This window comes from Rhopalosiphum maidis, chromosome 3 (assembly GCF_003676215.2).
Source record: "Rhopalosiphum maidis isolate BTI-1 chromosome 3, ASM367621v3, whole genome shotgun sequence".
In the NCBI taxonomy this organism is placed as follows: Eukaryota; Metazoa; Arthropoda; class Insecta; order Hemiptera; family Aphididae; genus Rhopalosiphum; species Rhopalosiphum maidis.
Genome location: NC_040879.1, coordinates 15,644,861 through 15,664,571, shown reverse-complemented (window position 1 = coordinate 15,664,571; position 19,711 = coordinate 15,644,861). Strand labels below are relative to the sequence as shown.

The window sequence follows — 19,711 nt, the reverse complement described above, 5'->3', positions numbered from 1 at the left end:
TTTAGATTTATCGTAATTAATTTGTAATGAGTTATTATCTAACTAAGTTTTAATTTTATCAAGACCAGTGTTTACGATGCTTTCAATGTTATTTTGGTAGTCGCTGCTAAATAAGATTGCAGTGTCATCAGCAAAACAAAATATTTCACCACTATCAATGTTTTGGTTATCAGTCCATTTAAGTAAATAATAAAAAGTAAGAGATCTAGGACAACTCCTTGAGGGACTGAATAATACACTGGTGGTTCATTACTAAGTATATTGTTTATCTTTACTCTTTGATATCTATTACTGAGGTACGATTTAAATAAATTTAATTCATTGCCTCTTATTCCACAATATTCTAACTTTTTTAATAAAATATTATGGTCCACCGAATCAAATGCTTTCATAAGATCTAGGAAAACGCCAAGAACATGTTTGTTTGAATCTAATTTGTCGTGAATTATTTTAGTTCAATAATACAGTGCATCATTTATCTGTGAACTTTCGCAATCGTCCGTTTATAAAACAATTTTCAACTTTATTCAGTGATAACAATGAGAACTAGAATTCTAAAAAATATTTAAAGTAAATTACCTTACTTTAAATACATTTTTAATCCCTTCTTAATCCTAAATTCAGGAAAATATGAAACCAGTGTATACGTAGATTATTTTACGATAACATACATAATTTTATATTAACCTAATTTTGACAAAATATTTTACTCACCCGGACCAAATTCGTACACATTTCAAAACTTTAAATATTTTAGAGCCGAATTGAATGTAATCCATCATTAGACAGCACACTTACTGAATTAATATAAAAACAAAAATAGCAATTTAATACAATTGAACATTTAAAGATCGCAAAAGCAATTTAAAATCAAATAAACTTTCTTAGTACATTTTTACGTTATTAAATAATAAGCCAAACTACGGTACAAATCTCTCGGTTTGTTATTAATTTAAAATTTATAAATAATAGCAATGGCTACAACAGTATGTATTATATTATATCTACAACCACGCATCATGTCTTATTTCGCCACCACTAGTTGGATCCGTGGCTTATCCTATTAAATTCTGTTTCCCCCATTGGCTTAGCCTCTTTAAACTTTTTCAAACCCCCTAAAAAACAAATAAAAAAATAATTACGACGTTTTAATTTAAAAATATTGTTTAAAATGTCCATAAATACCTAAAAACTTAAGTATTTAAGTGGAACGGAGCGTTCATATTTCTAAAGAACAACAGAGAAAGCTTTAAGGACAACAATAGAAACGTACGATAGAACTTGAATGTCAAATTTTAGACTCTTGACCCATTATATATAATCACATAATATATAATTATCCGTTAAGTCTGAAATATACGTCGAGGAGTAGACGTAGTATTTAACAGGATAGGTGAGGATCTTAAAAAGTTAAAACATCCAGCAAATTGTTTAGATTTTTTCTCTGCAATAATTCACTTATAATTTGTAAAATTGTCTATTATTATAACTAGCCGTAAGTATTACGAATTTACGATCACACACTTTCTTATAACTAATTTATATGTTTATGTTTAATGAAATGCATTTATACAATACACGAAGTTTTCCCTTTTCCGTGTTATTTAATACAATATTAACCCAACCATCCCACTCCCCACGCCAAGGAGTGACATTTCATGTTTACGCCTATGATTTGAGCGTAGCTGCAGCAACATGAAATAAGTTATACTTGTGGATGTTTTCTTCCAATAAGAAATAATATTTATAGTTCGAAGAATGGGGCAAAATAAATTAATAAGGTTTTACAAACAGGAAAATTCACAAACTGCTAACGGTAATACCGGTATACTAATTTGAGCTTTTCTAAGTCTCTGATAGAAGTAAACGAATTTTATGAAGAAAAAAAAACAGGAGATCATTTTAACTTATTCTTAATTTAATTCACAATAACGCAATAATATAATATGCTTTTTTATATAATTTTTATACATTTTTTTTATAACTTACTTAGTGTTCACCAATACATTTTTAACCACATCTCTTTTGAGACAGTCCTAAGTTTGTATGAAGTGCGAATGAATTTGTGTTATAAAAAACCTGAGCCGTTTGGGTTATTACCTGTTCGTAAAACCTTTTTTGACGGGAGCCGAATGGGCTACGTCCATTTTTCTTACGCACACAAGACATAACGCCTTCACATTATATATATTTTATTATAATACGCACGAAGCTTGATAGTAACTTGAAGTAGCTGTTAAACTCGTATTATAGGTATATATTATCTCAATATTTCATATAAGTATCATAACAATAATACGAATAAAATATTCATATTAAATTAAAAAATTAACTGATTTTATGATTGGATAGACTTAGCAACTCCTTCTATTGCACTTCCGATTTAGGTACGTATACATAATATAATATATGTATACAATATAATATCGTATGACATATATATTCAATCTATAGCATAAATTTAATAATTATTATGTACACAATTACTTTATCTATATTCCGTAGCATATTTTAAGATACCTCTTATTTAACTCCTTTTCTAATAATCGCTTATATCTTATATACATAATATATTGTACTGAAATAGGTTTACTTATTTACATTTTGTCTTAAAAGTTTGAAAATCCTAAAGTTGTAGCAGAATCAAACATATATCATGAATGTATTATGCAACGATTGAAGACGGCAATAATTTATTAACAGTAAAGGTACATAATATATTTCATAACATTAAATTATTAATCTTATGAATTGTTGAATTTCAACTTGTAGTATATATAGCTGTATAGATACACTTTGAACTTGTTAGACTCAATGTCAATAGTCAATATGTAAGCACACGTGAGTGTATACAGTAAAATATATAAAGGTACATATATTACATATTACTATCATATATTCGCTATTAATCATTTTCATACATTGGACATTTTCGCTAAATAACCCGTCAAATAAAATTGCTAATTATAGTGTAATACCATGTATTTGTATGAACCTAATTATTAGAAATTTTTTTAAAAAAAAAAAAAAAAACAAATATATTTTACCAATGATTATACGTGTAGGTTATAGATATTAAACGGGTTTAATGGACAAAAACATAGAATTTTTGTTCATTTTATATAAAATTCTTTTGGCGGATATAATGTAACTGTTTAATATAATAGTTATTCATTTCGACCTTTAAAAATTCTGTCTGAATAAATTATATAATTTTTAAAATAATAATAACGATAAATACCCACATTAATACAATCGATGATAATAATGATAATATGTAAGAGTAATATATTCAGGGGTGTTCCCATAGGGTATACTACATATACGCCGTATACTCTCAAGATATTTTGTCAGAAATATGGGTATACTGCGTATACTCTCAAATTATATACAAAAAAAAACTGGTTTTGGTTACTCAGAAAATGCTACGAAAGTCAATTATTATTTATGACGCTGATAACGGAAATATGACACTTATATCTTACAACTATTATTAGATTCTCAGAAAACAAGAAACGAACTATCGCGTTAGATGATGGAAATGCGTCTGACTCTGAACACGATTAATTTAATCAGTACATCCGTTACCGCCGACTTGTAACATTTTATTATTTTTATAAATCGATTGTGCGTTGTGTGATCTACCGTTTGTGTTTACCGTGAATAAGTTCTTAATTCTTTTATTAATTATTATTTACTAACGTATTCATTTTATTTGAGCAGTTTTATTAATTTATTTAATTGAGTTTAATTAACTATCCTAATCTGTTTTACTGTATAAAGTGTTATTTAAATTTTTATCAAAATATGAGTTCGAATTTTAAACGTGAAAGCGGAACACTTGATAGTTTTTTTATGCCCCGAGAAAAAAAACCTAAAAATGCGACTAATACTGCCATTTGTGCTACTAGTTCACACGAGCTAGTGATGCCCAATGAAGATAATTTTGTTAGTGATAGTCAAATCGATAATCAAATACAAGATGTATGGGATACTTCCAAAATTTGGCCTGCATTATGGACAAAAGAACAGGTAATAGAGTTTCAAAAGAAAAACTCATGGTTAAGTAGCAAAAATGGGAAACTAGGATGTAATAATTGCATTCAAGCTAAAAATAGTATCAATTTTCAAAAATCTAACATCGATAGCAAAGTTCGAATTTCTTCTGAGTGGGTAGGCTTTGAAATCATAGCTGCTGGGTGTAATCGTACAAATCAACTGGCTTCATTAAGAAATAAAATTAAACAACATTCAGAAAGCAAAGCTCATGTGTTAGCTGAAAACATATTGAAAAAAAGCTCAGACAAAGTATTAGATAAAATGTTCGAACGTATATCTGAAGTAGAGATTGATTCCAATACGCGACTTTTTAGAACTGTATATTGCTTGGCAAAAAATCACCGTCCCTTTAAACAGTTTGAAGAACTTGTTCAATTACAACAAATCAATGGATTGGACATGGGATCTTCCTTACATAGCAGAATAACTGCCACTCGAATGGTAAACGTCATTGCAAAGGAGATGCGCAAACGACTTATTTTACGCCTTATACAGTCGAATTCGAAATTTACCATAATGATTGACGAATCAACAACGCTGAGTACCAAATGTACACTAATTTTGTATATTTCATCATATTTTGACGTAGAATCGCCGGTTGTAGCATTCTTAGACCTGATTGACTTAGATAGACAAGATGCTGAAACTATCGAAAAATCTATTTGGTTAAGTTTAGAATGTAATGGGATATCAACATCGTTTGCATTAAACAACTGGATTGCTTTTGCCAGTGACGGAGCAAGTGTAATGACGGGTAAGAAAGCTGGAGTTGCTACTAAACTACGCGAAAAAATTCCGAATCTATTTACCTGGCATTGTTTATGTCATCGCCTCGAACTCTCAGTACATGACGTAATAAAAGATTGTACTGGAGTCTCTCGTTTCCAAAGTCTAATGGACAAACTCTACGCTTACTATCATCAAAGTCCTAAAAATTCAATGGGTTTAGATAAATCTTGTGTTGAAGTAGGCATTGAAATGAAAAAAATAGGTCGTGTTTTGAATGTACGCTGGTCTGCAAGCAGTTTTCGAACTATAAAAGCCATATGGAATAATTATCCGGGAATATATTTACATGTTAGTAAAACACATGATGTGACATCAAATGGCATAAAAAAAAAATTAGAATCCTCTTCTTTTTTGGAGGAACTTGGACTTTTTTACGATGTTCTTTCTGAGCTTGCAATGTTATCTTGTATATTACAGTCCAGAAAAACAACTCTAATGCGTGCCCAGTCGGAGATAAATAGAACGATTAGAATTTTAGAAAGTCTGAAAGCTGAACCTGGGGAAAAAGAAAAGGAAATTATAGAAGCTATTCAGAAAGGAATTAACAAAGGTGTCAATATTACAATGACAAAATCAGGAGGGATTAACAGGTTACAATTTTTGCAAAATTTAGTAGACAGAATGCGTCAACGCTTATTTGATGACTCAAAAAATAAAACAATGCTAGAAGACATTCAGGTAAAGAAAAAAACTATTATTTTGATAATTTATTTCAATATTTTGATTATTTAAACAGAATAAATGAATATTTAATAAATCGTCTTTTATTTTATAGGTAATTGATGAAGTGTTCAAAGTAGCAATTAATGATGCAAAGGGAGAAGATGAAGTTAAAAGAGTATCACGGACATTAGGTTTTTCTGAATTTGAAAGTGTAGTTGACTTCCGTTCAAGAAATGTTTTTTCTAGTTTCATGAAAGCATTAAATATACTCCCAACTTCAACAGCTGATTGTGAACGAGGGTTTTCCGATATGAATTTGACAATAACTGATTTAAGGACTAGCTTAAACATTGAAAATGTGTCAGATTTGATGTTCATCTCTATCAATGGCCCTTCAATTGCAGATTTTAATCCTAGACCTTATATTAAAATTTGGTTAAGAGATCACCGTTCTGCCGTTTCCACTCCTAGAGGTAAAGAAAGAAAAGAAATAGACGACGAAAATAAGATGCAGAAATTATTTTTTAACAATTTATTTAATTAAATTTTTTAGTATTTGTATATTTTCATATTTTATTGACTTATAAAGGTAATTTCAAGCTTTTTTTAAAAGTTTGATTTTTTTTTTCATATTTTTAACACATCCTTTATAATTATAGACCACAGTAAAAATATTTGTATATTATTAAATATTCATGTTTATTACTTTTATTTTAAAAAGATTTATGAGTATTTTTAAATACTTAAAAAAAGGTTCTATTTGTATCATTCTACCCTCCCTTGTTTAAATCATGGATCTTCACCTTGACTAGAGTCTTAGTATACTCTCAAAAAAAATATTGGGAACACCTCTGAATATATTATATATTTATAGATTACGAGTATATTTAATCGACGTGTCATCGTTAAATTATTTACCTGCAAAACGGTATAATTATTCCGAGATAGCAAAGAATTATTTTTTTTATGTTTTAAAAATATCGTTTTTACATAATATCAATAGATAATAGATAACTATATTTCAAACCTATTTTTTGATTTTAAAAATTTTTAAGATAATGTCTTAAAATATTTTTTGGCCACAAGCGTTACATTGGTATATTAAATATTAATACAAAAATAACATTAATATATATAATGATATATTATATTACAGTGCCTTCATTTTAACTTTATTATAAACTACGTTTGTTTTTACCCCAAATCAATATTGTAATTAAATTTAGACAAAGTGAAAAATATAAACATATATCGGTGGTGGCAAGTTCGTCGTAGTTCGTATAGTTGTCTATGTGATGTCGAGACCAGTAGGTATAAAATAAGTTTATTATTAATTTTAGTTTTTTTTATAATTAATTAATATTCTATTTGCTCCTTAGAATGAATTTAACTGTTGATTGGCCTCTTCCTCTCCCAATACAATTCATATAGTTAATAATATTGTAGATTTAAAAACCAGATAAGACTATTTAGTATCCAGCTTATATAGTTACTACTTTTTTAAATTAATCTTCAATTTTATTAAGTACCAAAAATAAATATAATTGTATCATAATATATGACTTATAAATAGCAATTTTATAAATGGGTGTCCAATTTTAATAATTTCCGAAGTGTTCTAAAATTTAGTTCCGGCACTGGCTCCAGCCTTCTTCCCCTTTAGTATGCCAAATACAGCCGAATTTTTTATCACACTATAAACTCTATAATACTACTATATATTGGTATTTGCAGTCATTATATCTTAGACAGCCGCCAGAACGAAATCGATTTAAAACATTTGAATAGTAATATTATATTATAAATTTATAACCTATAATAAGTACCTATATATATGTTCATCGTCCTAATATTATTTTCGATAAACTAGATATTAGGTAGCTACGTGTATATATATATATATATTATTCGTCAACTTTATATGTCACGCATGGTTTCTATAAGTTATAACACTTATAACATATAAGTTTATATCATAACATATCATACATAGTGATTATTTAAGTATTATTTAAAATATTATGATTTGTATTTTTTTTTTTCTACCACCGAAGACCACTCTGCTCATTCCGAAAGACTACGGCTCACTTTAACGACTGGTCTTTTTTGTTCACCGTCACATTGACCTTTTGTTTTTGTTTTTTATTTTTGACTACACGTGGCCACACGATTAGTTTGCGACAACCTGCTGTTTTTTTCCGTAGTTTTTTTTTTATTTCGACAGTTATAAACACCACACTCACCACGACACGTGTTTGTTGTTTTTTTTTTTTTTTGTTTACTATTGTGTCACCGAATGCCTACCAAAATCAACACGTACGACCGGACTGCCACGATCGTCAGCACCAAACCGTCGCAGTCCGCTATAGCTATACAATCATCGATGTAACGTTAGGTTATATTGTCTGCACTAGGTTCTATTCGTTTTTGGCGTTTCTGCCACAAAAAAAAACAAAATAATTAGTTTTTCCAGCCGTAAGTATTATTTCTATTATTTGTCGTACCCAATTAGAGCTACCTGCTATATACCTATGTTTCGCATTTTCGCATTACCCGGAAGTCACGAAAAGGCAAGCTCTCACTAAGGTTTATTATTAACTCCCACACAAACAAAAATACACCAATAATACGTATTTTAATATACATGATGCTGATAAAACCAAATGCGCATTACTTTCTGAACTGTTGAACTGTACAAGATAGTGTACTTAATTTTTTACTAACGGGTGCTCAATCACATATTATAGATGATATAATATGATACGCCGCCGTAGTTGGGCTAGCACTACTTCTAATAGAAGACTTACAACAAACGATTGTGAAAATGATCACTACGAATCAAACTCAAGTTGTTATCATCATCACTCTAATATAATCAAAATAATCGAAGTTCTAAAAATGTTTCAAGGAAATACAAAAGTAAAAATAAGAATATCAAATATATCTATGTATAGCAATAGACGTTAGAAAAAAAACAAAACTACATCAATAATAAAATATTAGATTATAACTTTAAAAAACAATAACATAGTATGACAATGTGAAGTGTTAAGGCTTTCGCAATAAACCGAATAAAAACTTTTATTTTACAATTATTATTATGGTTTTAAATTTATATTCGTTTAATAATATTATGTGGATTATACAACTCGTTGTATCACTTAACTTAGAATAATTTCAATTAAAAACACTGAAATATTTTCAATAAAATACACTTGGAAAACATTTCATCATTTCTATTTTATTTCACCACGACTACTGATTACTAAATACTTCACTTTTCAACGATTAATCAATTGGCTCACCAATCACTACATAGGACAAAAACAAACACATTTTAACCACACCAACTACATTTAAGTTATTGGTCATAAATCTGAATAAAATGATAAAAAAATTTGTATTCGTTCCAAAATTTTTTTTTTCGTATCGTAACTAACTTACGGTAATTTTGGAGGTCAAAACTGAAAATATTCGGTACTTTTAAATATAATCAGGAAATAAATACGAACAATAATTGTTAAAATTGTAATATTATTATTAAAACAATAACTATTTGGTAATTATTTGATTATCAAACGTTTCCCCGCTTTCGCTCTGAATCTTTTTTTGTCCCATCATTGAATTTATATTAAACACATCCATATTATACGCAATGCCTAAGTACTCAATGACGAGAGCCACACTACATCAACTCTTATACAGATATAATATAGCTGAGCTATTATCTACTTTACCTGATCTACTTTCCCTAAATTAGTTTATTTTATTTTATACCTTTATAAATTTTTCGCGCAAAATACTATTAATATGTATTATTATTTATTTGTATTTTCATATTATTGCAGTTGAATCGTAGACATAGCGTTTTTAGTTTCAAACCTGCTCACCTTTTGTGTGAAGTATTATAGTTGTAAATACAAAATTGTACTTTACAATATTCTCAACATGCTGTATGAGGCATAACACGACTGTCCAGGGGTGTTAGAATTTTGTCTTGTCTGCGTGCGAAAAATCACTAACGCAGTAACGCTTGCTACCTTGCAACAGCCACCAACAAATCCAGGATTATTAAATGTGTATATATATATATTATGGTAATACATAAAGTGTCAATATATTTGTCTTTATAAGGTGAAATTTTAGGTCACGGTTGCCGGTCGGTCGAAATAAAAACCGCTAAAATAAAGATTGATTTGCGTACGATTGTCAACACGTTTAAACGTAGTGTAGTCACGCATTTATATTAAAAGATATCGACACCAAAGATTTCTTAAGCAACACCGTTATTCAGTGACGTATTTCCAGGAATTTGTTAAAATAAGATGGTGGGAGTGGAGATATACAATACTCAATAATTGTTTTTTTTTTGTTTGTTTCCACATACAAGTATAATTTTTTTTCCTTAAAATATACATACAAGATACAAATACAATATAACATGTAATAGGTATATAGGATATATAGGTACATCATAAAATGTCCATCATAACTATAACGGCTAGATGAGGTCTAGTTATAGGATATTAAAACTATAGTGAGGTAGGTACTAATAATTAGTTATAAACTTATAAATATGTTATAAAATTTATGTAATTATAAATTTATAAATGCAAATTTATTTAGGTAGTAGAGGTAATATTTGAGTAGGTAATATTAAGATAATGTTTTGTTAAATTATTAAGTATACTTACTTACTCAAATAATAATTGTTAAAAGTATCTATATATTACAACACTGCTGTTAGATAATATAATATGCTAGGATCTAGATAGGTACCTATTACAAGTTTAATTATCTATATTAATTTGTAAAGGATGTCAATATGTCGTACTTACATTATGATGAATTTAGACGAATGATTGTATCTATAACCACAATGTTTTTAATGTTTTGTAACAAAAGTTTTAACATTCCAAATGATTTATTTATGGGATTTAATATTTTTACTGTCTTTTGTGAGCATTTCTAACATTTTAGGTACCCATATTATGTTATAATATTTTATATTTAGGTGAAATTTAATTTGATCAGTCAGTAATCGTATTTATTCTTATAAGTTAATGTTTTAGATATGCAATCATTTGAGTTAACTTTCAATTTAAAATATTCAGTTAGATATGTTTAGAAATAAAACATATAGTGAAATGCAGATGAGTGCACAACTAGGATGATCACTGTTGTCGAACATGTTCATTTAGAATATTTCCCCAAGTCTGTATGTATTTCGTGTAATATGTGCGAGTACAACATACAAATGTTCGTTCATAAGACGGTATTTGAATGAACATCAAAGACAATTTTGAGCAACACTGCTCCGTCTTCAGTGTAGACGTGCGAGTTCAACAAATTAGTAATAAATTATAATGTATACATAAAATGTATTTATTAATAAATTAATAATGCTATTATCATTTGTATACATATAGGTACACAAAATTAATTGTATTTTTCACAAATCCAATATGTTAATGGCGTTAATGCAATAATGCTACAACAAAATAGTTAACCAACCTTATCAATGCCGTACTCGAAAAAAAGGGCTTCGATGGGGGGGGGGGTTATACAAATTTTAAATATTAAGACATGGTGTACCAATTAGTGTATAAAATTACACATTATACATGTATACATGTTTTATACATGTATTAACATGAAAATAAATTATACAAGTGGGAAATCTATAAATTTTCAATTAATAATCCCTAAAATACTTGTAGAAGTTAAACAAACACTATTGTCAAACACTTTAATGGTGCTGCTTATCGAGTCAGGAAACATTATAAACAAACATATTAGACAACAATTTTCATCCTAGTATTAACCTATTTTAAAATAAACATTATTAACCACACACTAAGAAATGGACATCGGTATTGAAAATTTAAATCTGCAACAATTAATACAAAACTCTCATATATTTAAGTTTATTATATAAAGAGTAGTAAAACATATTATTTCAACAACATTATATTATAATGGTATAATGAAAATAATGTGGAGAAAATATAACAAAGTAATAAGCAATTTTATTGTATTTGAGCTGATTTTGGCACTTCTTCTAAGAATTCTTTCTCAAATTGTCCTCCAGCAAAGAAAATCAAAAACACTGGTGTTCCGTTTTCAATTGGACACCTGAAAAATACAATTAAAATGTATTAGAATTAATTTTTTGTTTGAAGATTTATGTATACTGTGAATACAATGAAAACGAATACTCAACAGCAGGATGTCAGCTGTGTTGTGTAATGCTGTTACATACACACAAAATAAATAGTTATAAGGCTTAAACATTATTTAATTTGAATTAGAAACAGCCAAAAAGTTAATGACTGAATACAAATTGTTATGTTTGTAATAGGTAAATATAACTTTCAATAATATTATTATGTAAGAGCAACACGGTTTCTGCCCTGGTTGTTCTACTATCACTAACAGCCTAATTTTTCATAATTATGTTTTCAACACTTTCCAACATCATTCACAGGTAGATATTATTTACACGGATTTTAATAAGGCCTTTGATACCGTGAACCATGCTGTCTTAGTGAAAGTTCTAAAGGATTGTGGCATTGGAGAGCCACTTTTGTCTTGGCTTAAATCTTACTTAGTTAACAGATATCAATGGGTTAAACTACCCAATGTTAAATCTATGTGTTCTTTACCCCCTCTGGTGTTCCCCAAGGTTGACACCTGTCTCCTTTGCTATTTTCTATCTTCATCAACAGCCTTAGTAAAACACTAAATCATTGTCAAGTTTTATGCTTCGCGGACGACATAAAGCTTTTTATGCAAATAAACTGCATTAGAGACAGTCTTAAACTACAAAGTGATTTAGATAGATTTGTTGCTATTTTTGTTAAATAGATTTGTCACTGAATCTAGGTAAGTGTAAAGCCGTGACGTTTAATAGAACCCGCTCTCCATTAATGTTCTCCTATCATATTCATGATTCAATAATTTCTCACTATGATGGATTTATAATGGATCTTGGATTCAAACTCTCTAGTAACCTTGACCCGGGCCTTCATATTGAAATGGCTTGTTGCAAAGCTCTAAGAGTGTTGGGTATAATAATGAGATTGTCAAAGGACCTTAACCTAACTTTGTCATTGAAAGTTTTATACTTTTCGTTAGTCCGGCCAATTATTGAATATGGTGCATTATTTGGGATCCCCATACTGCTGACAATGCTTGCCAGGTTGAAAGGGTACAGCGTAGGTTCTTGCGATTTACCAGTTTCCTTTTAGGCATCAAATGTCCACCGCATGATTATTCCTCAGTTGCTATTCAATTTAATCTAGCCTCACTGGCAGAGCGCAGACGCATTATGGGTAGCAAGTTCTTGAATGGACTATTAGATGGTAGCGTTGATTCCCCGACTTTACCATCCTTAATTAATCTTTAAGTACCCCAACGCTCCACCCGCTCCATTATTTCATTTCATGTCCCTTTTTGTTCCACCAACTACTTGCTAAATGAGCCTACAAGGCGTATGATGCATAATACCAATTTGGACTCCACTTTCTCTTTTAGTTAGCTCTGTCATATCTATTAGTATTGAAATGCCCATAAGCTGTATTATCTCATTCTACTGAATAACTATACACTTTAACTTCTTCATATTTCTTTATCTATAATTGCATATATATATTAGTATTATTATTATTATTATTTTATCATTTTTTTTTTTGTTTTTCTTCTATTTACATTTTCTTTTCCATCTTTGTAAACCATTACCATATAACCTGTTTTGTATAGATAAAAAAGGGCCTAGCCCGTATATTCTAATAAATAAATAAATAATGAATTGATATAATTATTATAAGCTAGCAGATGCTGCAGGGTGTTACCCGTGAAAATTATACAATGCCAGTGAATTTACTCTGTTTTTATTCGATTAAAAGTAAGCTACACATATTTTTAAAACAGTCATTTAGGTGATTTTAAGCAAATATAAAATACAGGTCTAAAATCGTGAAAAATTGTAATTAGCGTATACTTATTATAACCACTAACACTACACAAATAAAAAAAAATGTTTGTTTTGTGTGAGCCAACAAACTTTAAAACAAAATTAAAAATTGGCTTTAAAGTGCAAATTCTTGGGTATAAGATTACTATCTATCTAAGCACAAAATCATGAGTGTAATAGACTTAAATGTGGATAGCTTTTACACCAACACACAAAACATTACTTTTTATTAATATATGATTAAAATTGTTTCCTTATTCTTACCTTAATATTGTTAATGCTTCAAATAAAGTACATGTTTTTAAATCTATTTTTGTAACTTTTGTACCACTTTTATATTCATTTACCGACTCAAAATAGACATTTACTGAATCTGCATTATATTTTCCTTCCACATCCCATTCAGGCCTTTCAGCAAATATTTCAACTAAATGACTATAGAATCTAAACAAATACAATTAAAAAATAATTATAAGTTGTAATGAATAGCAGGAAACTATTAGAAGACCTGGGAGAATAAATAAATTATAAGCCTAAAACAAAATGTATATAATGTGATTGCCTATAACTATCTAAAACAAATTAATATCAAAAAAAATCTTAGACATTTTACACATAATAGAATATAATATGGTAAAAAATTCTAAATGTCTTTGAATCACAAAATAATTAACTAGTAACTTAAAAATTGAAAAGATACATATTTTTGAATTGAAAACTAATGAAATAACTTGGACATAAATATTTTAATATTTTATCTCCAAAAAACTTTAATGAAAATTAAAATATTAAAATATTTCACTTTTCTTAATTTTTCGAAATAGGTGTTTTTTAAATTATATTATACAATAAACCATCAATATTAAACTAAAACCTCTATCCAATTTTTAAAAATATTATTTATAAGATAAAAGATACATCATTAAAACCCCAATTAAAACAATGTAAGTAAGAAATAAATTATTTTTAAAACAATATGTAATCACAAAATGTATTAATGAAAAAAAATGTAGATTATTAATATTACACTATATATTATATTTTAATTAATTTGAATTGGATATTTTCCCCTCTTTTGCATTAAAATGCAATTAAAGTATAAGGGTATAGAATATAAATAAAATAATAAACTAACGTAGTAGATTCATTAAACTCTTGGATCATATCAGAAGTTTGATACTCAGGATATAAAAAGACAACTGGCCACACAAGAAAATTCTCAAATAAATGTACTGGCTTGATTAAACCAGGCACTCTTGGATCAAATATTGTTAATTCTTTAATCGGACCACCTATGGTACAAACAAATAAATATAATTATTATCATATATAATATGTAATAAAAATTAAATATTATTTAGTACTTTTGCCAACTATGTTCAATTTTCTTTTATTAAGCTCTTCTAACAACTTAGTATGATCCGCTTCTTTTTGCTTTTGAATCTTTAAAGCTTTTCTTTTTTCCATCTCCACAATTTTCTAATAAATTTAAACATTTCAATAATATTAAACAATCTTAACTATAAATAATTAAAATTTACTTTAGATTTTAACACTTCTTTTTTTATTTTAATAACATTATCATCTCCTGGTACAAATTCCAAATATTTATCACTAAAGTTTAAACATTTATCAAACTCTTTTAACTGAACACAACAATTTATTGCCCTCAGTATGGTTTTTTCATAGTCTGGTTTTAATTTGAGAGCTTGTTCAGCTGCTGTCAAACTTGATCTAAACATATTAATATGAAAACAATTTAATAGATTTAAATTACATTTATTAGACATTAATTATTCCAATAAGTTACCTAAAATTTTTTAAAAAGTAATGTGAAGCAGACATATTATTAAACATTTGAGCACGGAGCTCATTATTTTGAAAATCTAATCTTAGCCCTTCTTGGTATGACAATATAGCCAATTTATATTTACGACACTTAAAATTGAAATTTCCGTCGTCTTTATGTTTAGTGGCCAACTCCTCTGGAGTGTTATCATCTGGATCATATCGAAGATTTTGCAAGCCCTCAACTAAAGGGGATGGTTGATCTTCTGGTTCAGGAGGCTTGGACATAAAAAATGGGTGCTTTTCCATTTCCTATGGAGAAATCAAAACTATACATAATTATAAACATAATTAAATGATAATTAAATTGAACTAGATATTTACACAAATTAAATTTATAAAAATTAGAAATAACACTTATAATCATTACCTCACGCCAAGTCTCCTCTTTCCAACCATCTTTATAAGGTGTTTTCTGTAGATTGTCTATGAAATTATCTAAATCTTCATCGAGACGGCTAGCAAGTTTTGCACGTTCTTCATCTGTGATTGGTTGCTTAGAGCCACCCGATTCTCTAAAAAAAATTACAAAGTATATTCTATGAATAATAATAAATAAATATTTTAACCATCCAAAGTATACACAATATAAGTAATTATCTGTCCTATCTTATAACATAATAAAAATTTAATAAAAACATTTAATGAACATACTTCAATATATTTTCCATTTCCGTCTTGAAAAACGTCGTCTATGAAAAATGATTTAAGATAGTAAGATGATCCATAAAAAAATAAAAAGTTTGAATAAGAAATAAGAATATTTTACAAAAATTGAAATTTAAAAATGTGTTATTAAAATGTTTATTATTTACTTGTGATAATGTGCTGTTATCAAATATTATCGCTTATCAAAATTCTTAATTTCTCCATGAATATTTGAAAACCCGAGCTAGACATATTTGTTCAAATTTAATTTCTACGATTAAAATATTAAATTTTTTGATGCTCTCTAAACTATAGATCATCTATATAATTAAATACAAAGTAATTGTGTGAATTTAAGTGCTACTAACTAAAACTTAGAAAAAAAATTAACATTTTAGGTTCTAAGTGTATAATAAATATTGTATTGATGTGCTATTTTTATTTCAACGTATAGATACACGATAAGTAGTCGAAAAAATGCAAGCATTTCAACATTGAGGGTCGTTTTAGATAGAAAATTAGATATAATTAGTAATTTAAATATGTCACAATTAGAGGTCTCAGAATTTTTTTTTTTAAATAACCAAGAAAAAAGTTGTACATAACTTCAATTTTTGTCAAAATTGATTTTGTTTTTTTAGTCTAACTACAAAACGGATATACCTACATAGATACTTGAAATATTTTCCTAAAAACATATATGATCATTTTCTATACACACAAAATACATACTATACTATTTTTGAAAAAATATATTGTTTCTATTTTATATACTTGGAATTTACTTTTTTTTTTTTTTAAATGTCGATAAAAAATTATTAACTGGGTAAAAATGATTAAATAGTTAAATATGTTCATCATAAAGTCGTAAATAGTTCATTTTAAAATTAAAAATTACTTGAAATGCTTAAACAAAAATTATATTTTTTTTAAGTGGTTAAAATTAGAATTTTTACAAAATTTCTAAAATCTTGAATTATTTTACAATCAGGAATTCATTAAAATGTATTACAAAGTTCATTGTAAGATTTTTAACCTATTCTTTAAAAAAAACGACTGAAAACTCAAATGAAATTATTTTATATGCGTTTGAATCTCAACTTTTTACATTGGATCCCGTATAACAAATATTTCTCCTGAAACAATTTTTGTTTTTTTTTGTAGTTCAAAAACCAATACTTAAAATGTTTACCAAATATTTTTATTACCTATCATTTTTTATAAATTACATAATTTTCAAAATATTTTGACTACCTAGTTTAAAGTCATTTATAGATATTTGAAATTTTAATATTTGTTTTTAGATAAATAGTTTATTTAAATAAATACCGTTAAAAAAAATGTTTTCACTGAGTCGAAAAGCTTAAAAATTTAATGTAAGATCTTACATAAGTTTTATTTATAGAGATTTAAAAATAATTAAAATATATAGGCACAATTACAAGCATTTTAAATTCAAATTTTGACGAAAATATGTATTTTAAGTATGAATAACGATATTCATTTTTTTGATATAGTTTAAAATCATTATCCATTTTAAAATATTAGAAAAGTTTATGTAAAGTTGTAGAGAATACTCAAACTAGGTATTTTATCTTTAAATACAATAATAGGTCAATTTACTTAAATGCTCAACACAATAGAGTAAAAAGTATGCTAAATGGATTATTCTAACGTAAAGTTTGCTCAGTTTGCTGTTATGCATTAGTATTAGTAAGACGGAAACAACACAATATGCGTGAATAACGCCCCTTGAATGTTTTATTTACTTATAATATTACTGTATTGTACTTTTATTGCATATACACATATTGCCTTACAAAATACTAATTATAATAGATATATATAGAGCCTCAATCAAGTGTAACATTATATTTTGTTAAATTATGCTATATTAAAATTCTTATTAAAATAATTTTAATTTAACTGTTATATTATAATAGGTACTGTGCTTGCCTATACCCATTGGTCATCAGGATACACACACACACATATATATATAAATATATATCGTAAAAAGTGTTTTCTAAGAAAATCAAAAATCATTGTAGTTAGATAATAGCATTATACTGTTGCTTTTTACTTAGAATTTATATAACAAATATGAAAGAATATGTATTTTAGTTTATAGAAACGACGTCATAAAGATGCGTCCTTTACAACTATTATGTATGACAATATATTATATAGTATAACTATATGACCGTTGGTCAAAACATACATACTGTTAAATTTATGATTTTAATTGATTAGTTACATACCAGACTGTTAAATTAATTGTTAAAAGTAAATTTTTACAAAAGACTGTTAAGATAAAAATAACATATTATTATTATTATTCACTACCGATACATACGATGATTACAAATCATGTTTAAACACTAAATACAATTACCAATAAGTAATAACTTTGAATGTTTATTATTAATGAAGCGTAATTAATTGTTATATAATAAGAACAATTAAAAGAAATTAATATAATTATAAAAATGAATGTATCCATAATATGTATTAATAATATTATATCAAAATTAATGAGTATAAGTCAATTGTATGGATTATATAACTGCAATTAAGTAGGTTTTTTCTTATCCAATAAGTTTAATTTCTTGTTATCTAATGTAGAATAACAATCTTTTTTAATACAAACAAATGTGGGGATCATATAATTTTCTCAACTATTTTTATTTACACATAAAATATATATGTTTACTCAACGTTGTGAGTCCACAAATGACATATTACATAATATATATTATAAGAGTATTACATGTATTTATTTATAGATACAAATTTTAATATTTAATATGGAAATGCAATTTATATAAATTACTAAATGTTAAAATTATATAACTAGACATAATTAATTTTAACGTCACCTCTATAACTGTAACAAGATTTGTATTGATTTAAATAATAATACGACATTTTATTATTTAAATAAGTAATCCATTATTGAACACATCGTTCACCGATAATAAAAAAATTGTTTTAACATATCATAAAACAGATGAAAGGCTGTTTTCATGCATTGGTACTAGATTAAAATAGATAAAATCACATAATGTGTGAATTATGTAGTGTTGACCTAACAGTACAACATATTTAACTTTGTGAATGCCACAACTAAAAAAATTCTTAGCGTTTTAAACTTAACATGGTACCATAGGACACCAACTAGTTTTCTCGCTCGAACCAGAAATCAGAACTAGAGAATAACGTCCAAAATGTTTATAAAACAAATCAATCTATTGAAATAAAAATTAATATTAATTTTAATTAAAAGTTTAACTTATGCATGGTCATATAAAGTTGTAATTAAGACCATTAACAATAAATAAATAAATAATTAATAAAGGAAGAGTTTATTAAAACAATATTATACACATACTTTAAACCATTTTTTTTAAATATTATTTACCAGTTGGTAAAACTTCAACATAAATTAGTCAACTCTTACTTTTTAAAGATAAATTAAGTTATAAAAAATAATTTCCAATATTCAAAAATATTAAAATAATATTTTTTCAACTTACAAATTACAATTTCTTATCTTTCATTTCCATTTCACTATAAAAATACAAGTACTAATTAAATAAATAAAACATTACGTATCAACTAATATAAGTATATTGTATAAGTATTAGCTGTATAAATTACGAAAAAAGTATTTAGTAACAGTATTTTAGTTAATATATATATATAAATATAAAATAAAAAATATAAGTT

At 26.9% G+C, this 19,711-nt stretch overlaps 3 protein-coding genes across 3 annotated transcripts in view; 1 reads left to right on the top strand and 2 right to left on the bottom strand.

Moving 5' to 3' along the window:
• Positions 1–3,892: 3,892 nt before the first annotated feature.
• On the top strand, positions 3,893–6,145 carry LOC113559900 (E3 SUMO-protein ligase KIAA1586-like). Its single transcript, XM_026965680.1, has 2 exons — positions 3,893–5,526; positions 5,624–6,145. The coding sequence occupies exons 1-2, from the start codon at positions 3,928–3,930 to the stop codon at positions 6,053–6,055; spliced, it is 2,031 nt and encodes a 676-aa protein (XP_026821481.1). The 5' UTR covers positions 3,893–3,927; the 3' UTR covers positions 6,056–6,145.
• A 5,298-nt stretch (positions 6,146–11,443) lies between these two features.
• On the bottom strand, positions 11,444–16,131 carry LOC113559800 (tetratricopeptide repeat protein 4-like). The gene is made up of 8 exons (XM_026965560.1): positions 15,989–16,131; positions 15,705–15,849; positions 15,297–15,586; positions 15,028–15,220; positions 14,851–14,965; positions 14,622–14,778; positions 13,751–13,930; positions 11,444–11,646 (listed from the first exon to the last, which is right to left on the bottom strand). The coding sequence occupies exons 1-8, from the start codon at positions 16,003–16,005 to the stop codon at positions 11,541–11,543; spliced, it is 1,203 nt and encodes a 400-aa protein (XP_026821361.1). The 5' UTR covers positions 16,006–16,131; the 3' UTR covers positions 11,444–11,540.
• Positions 16,132–19,521: 3,390 nt separating this feature from the next.
• The window catches only part of LOC113560134 (conserved oligomeric Golgi complex subunit 3-like), a 4,329-nt gene continuing 4,139 nt past the window's right edge, over positions 19,522–19,711 (bottom strand). The window contains exon 11 of the mRNA XM_026965897.1: positions 19,522–19,552. Within this exon, the coding sequence (XP_026821698.1) occupies positions 19,522–19,552 (31 nt within the window). The remainder of the gene's footprint in view (positions 19,553–19,711) is intronic.

Bases quoted from the DNA above. Each gene is read 5' to 3' on its own strand.
- LOC113559900 (XM_026965680.1), top strand. From the start codon at position 3,928: ATGCCCAATGAAGATAATTTTGTTAGTGATAGTCAAATCGATAATCAA. The intron at 5,527-5,623 runs GTAAAGAAAAAA...TTTATTTTATAG, and splicing joins CAATGCTAGAAGACATTCAG to GTAATTGATGAAGTGTTCAA.
- LOC113559800 (XM_026965560.1), bottom strand. The intron at 15,587-15,704 runs GTAATGATTATA...ATTTCTCCATAG, and splicing joins AAGAGGAGACTTGGCGTGAG to GAAATGGAAAAGCACCCATT. The intron at 14,779-14,850 runs GTACTAAATAAT...TTTGTACCATAG, and splicing joins ATTGAACATAGTTGGCAAAA to GTGGTCCGATTAAAGAATTA.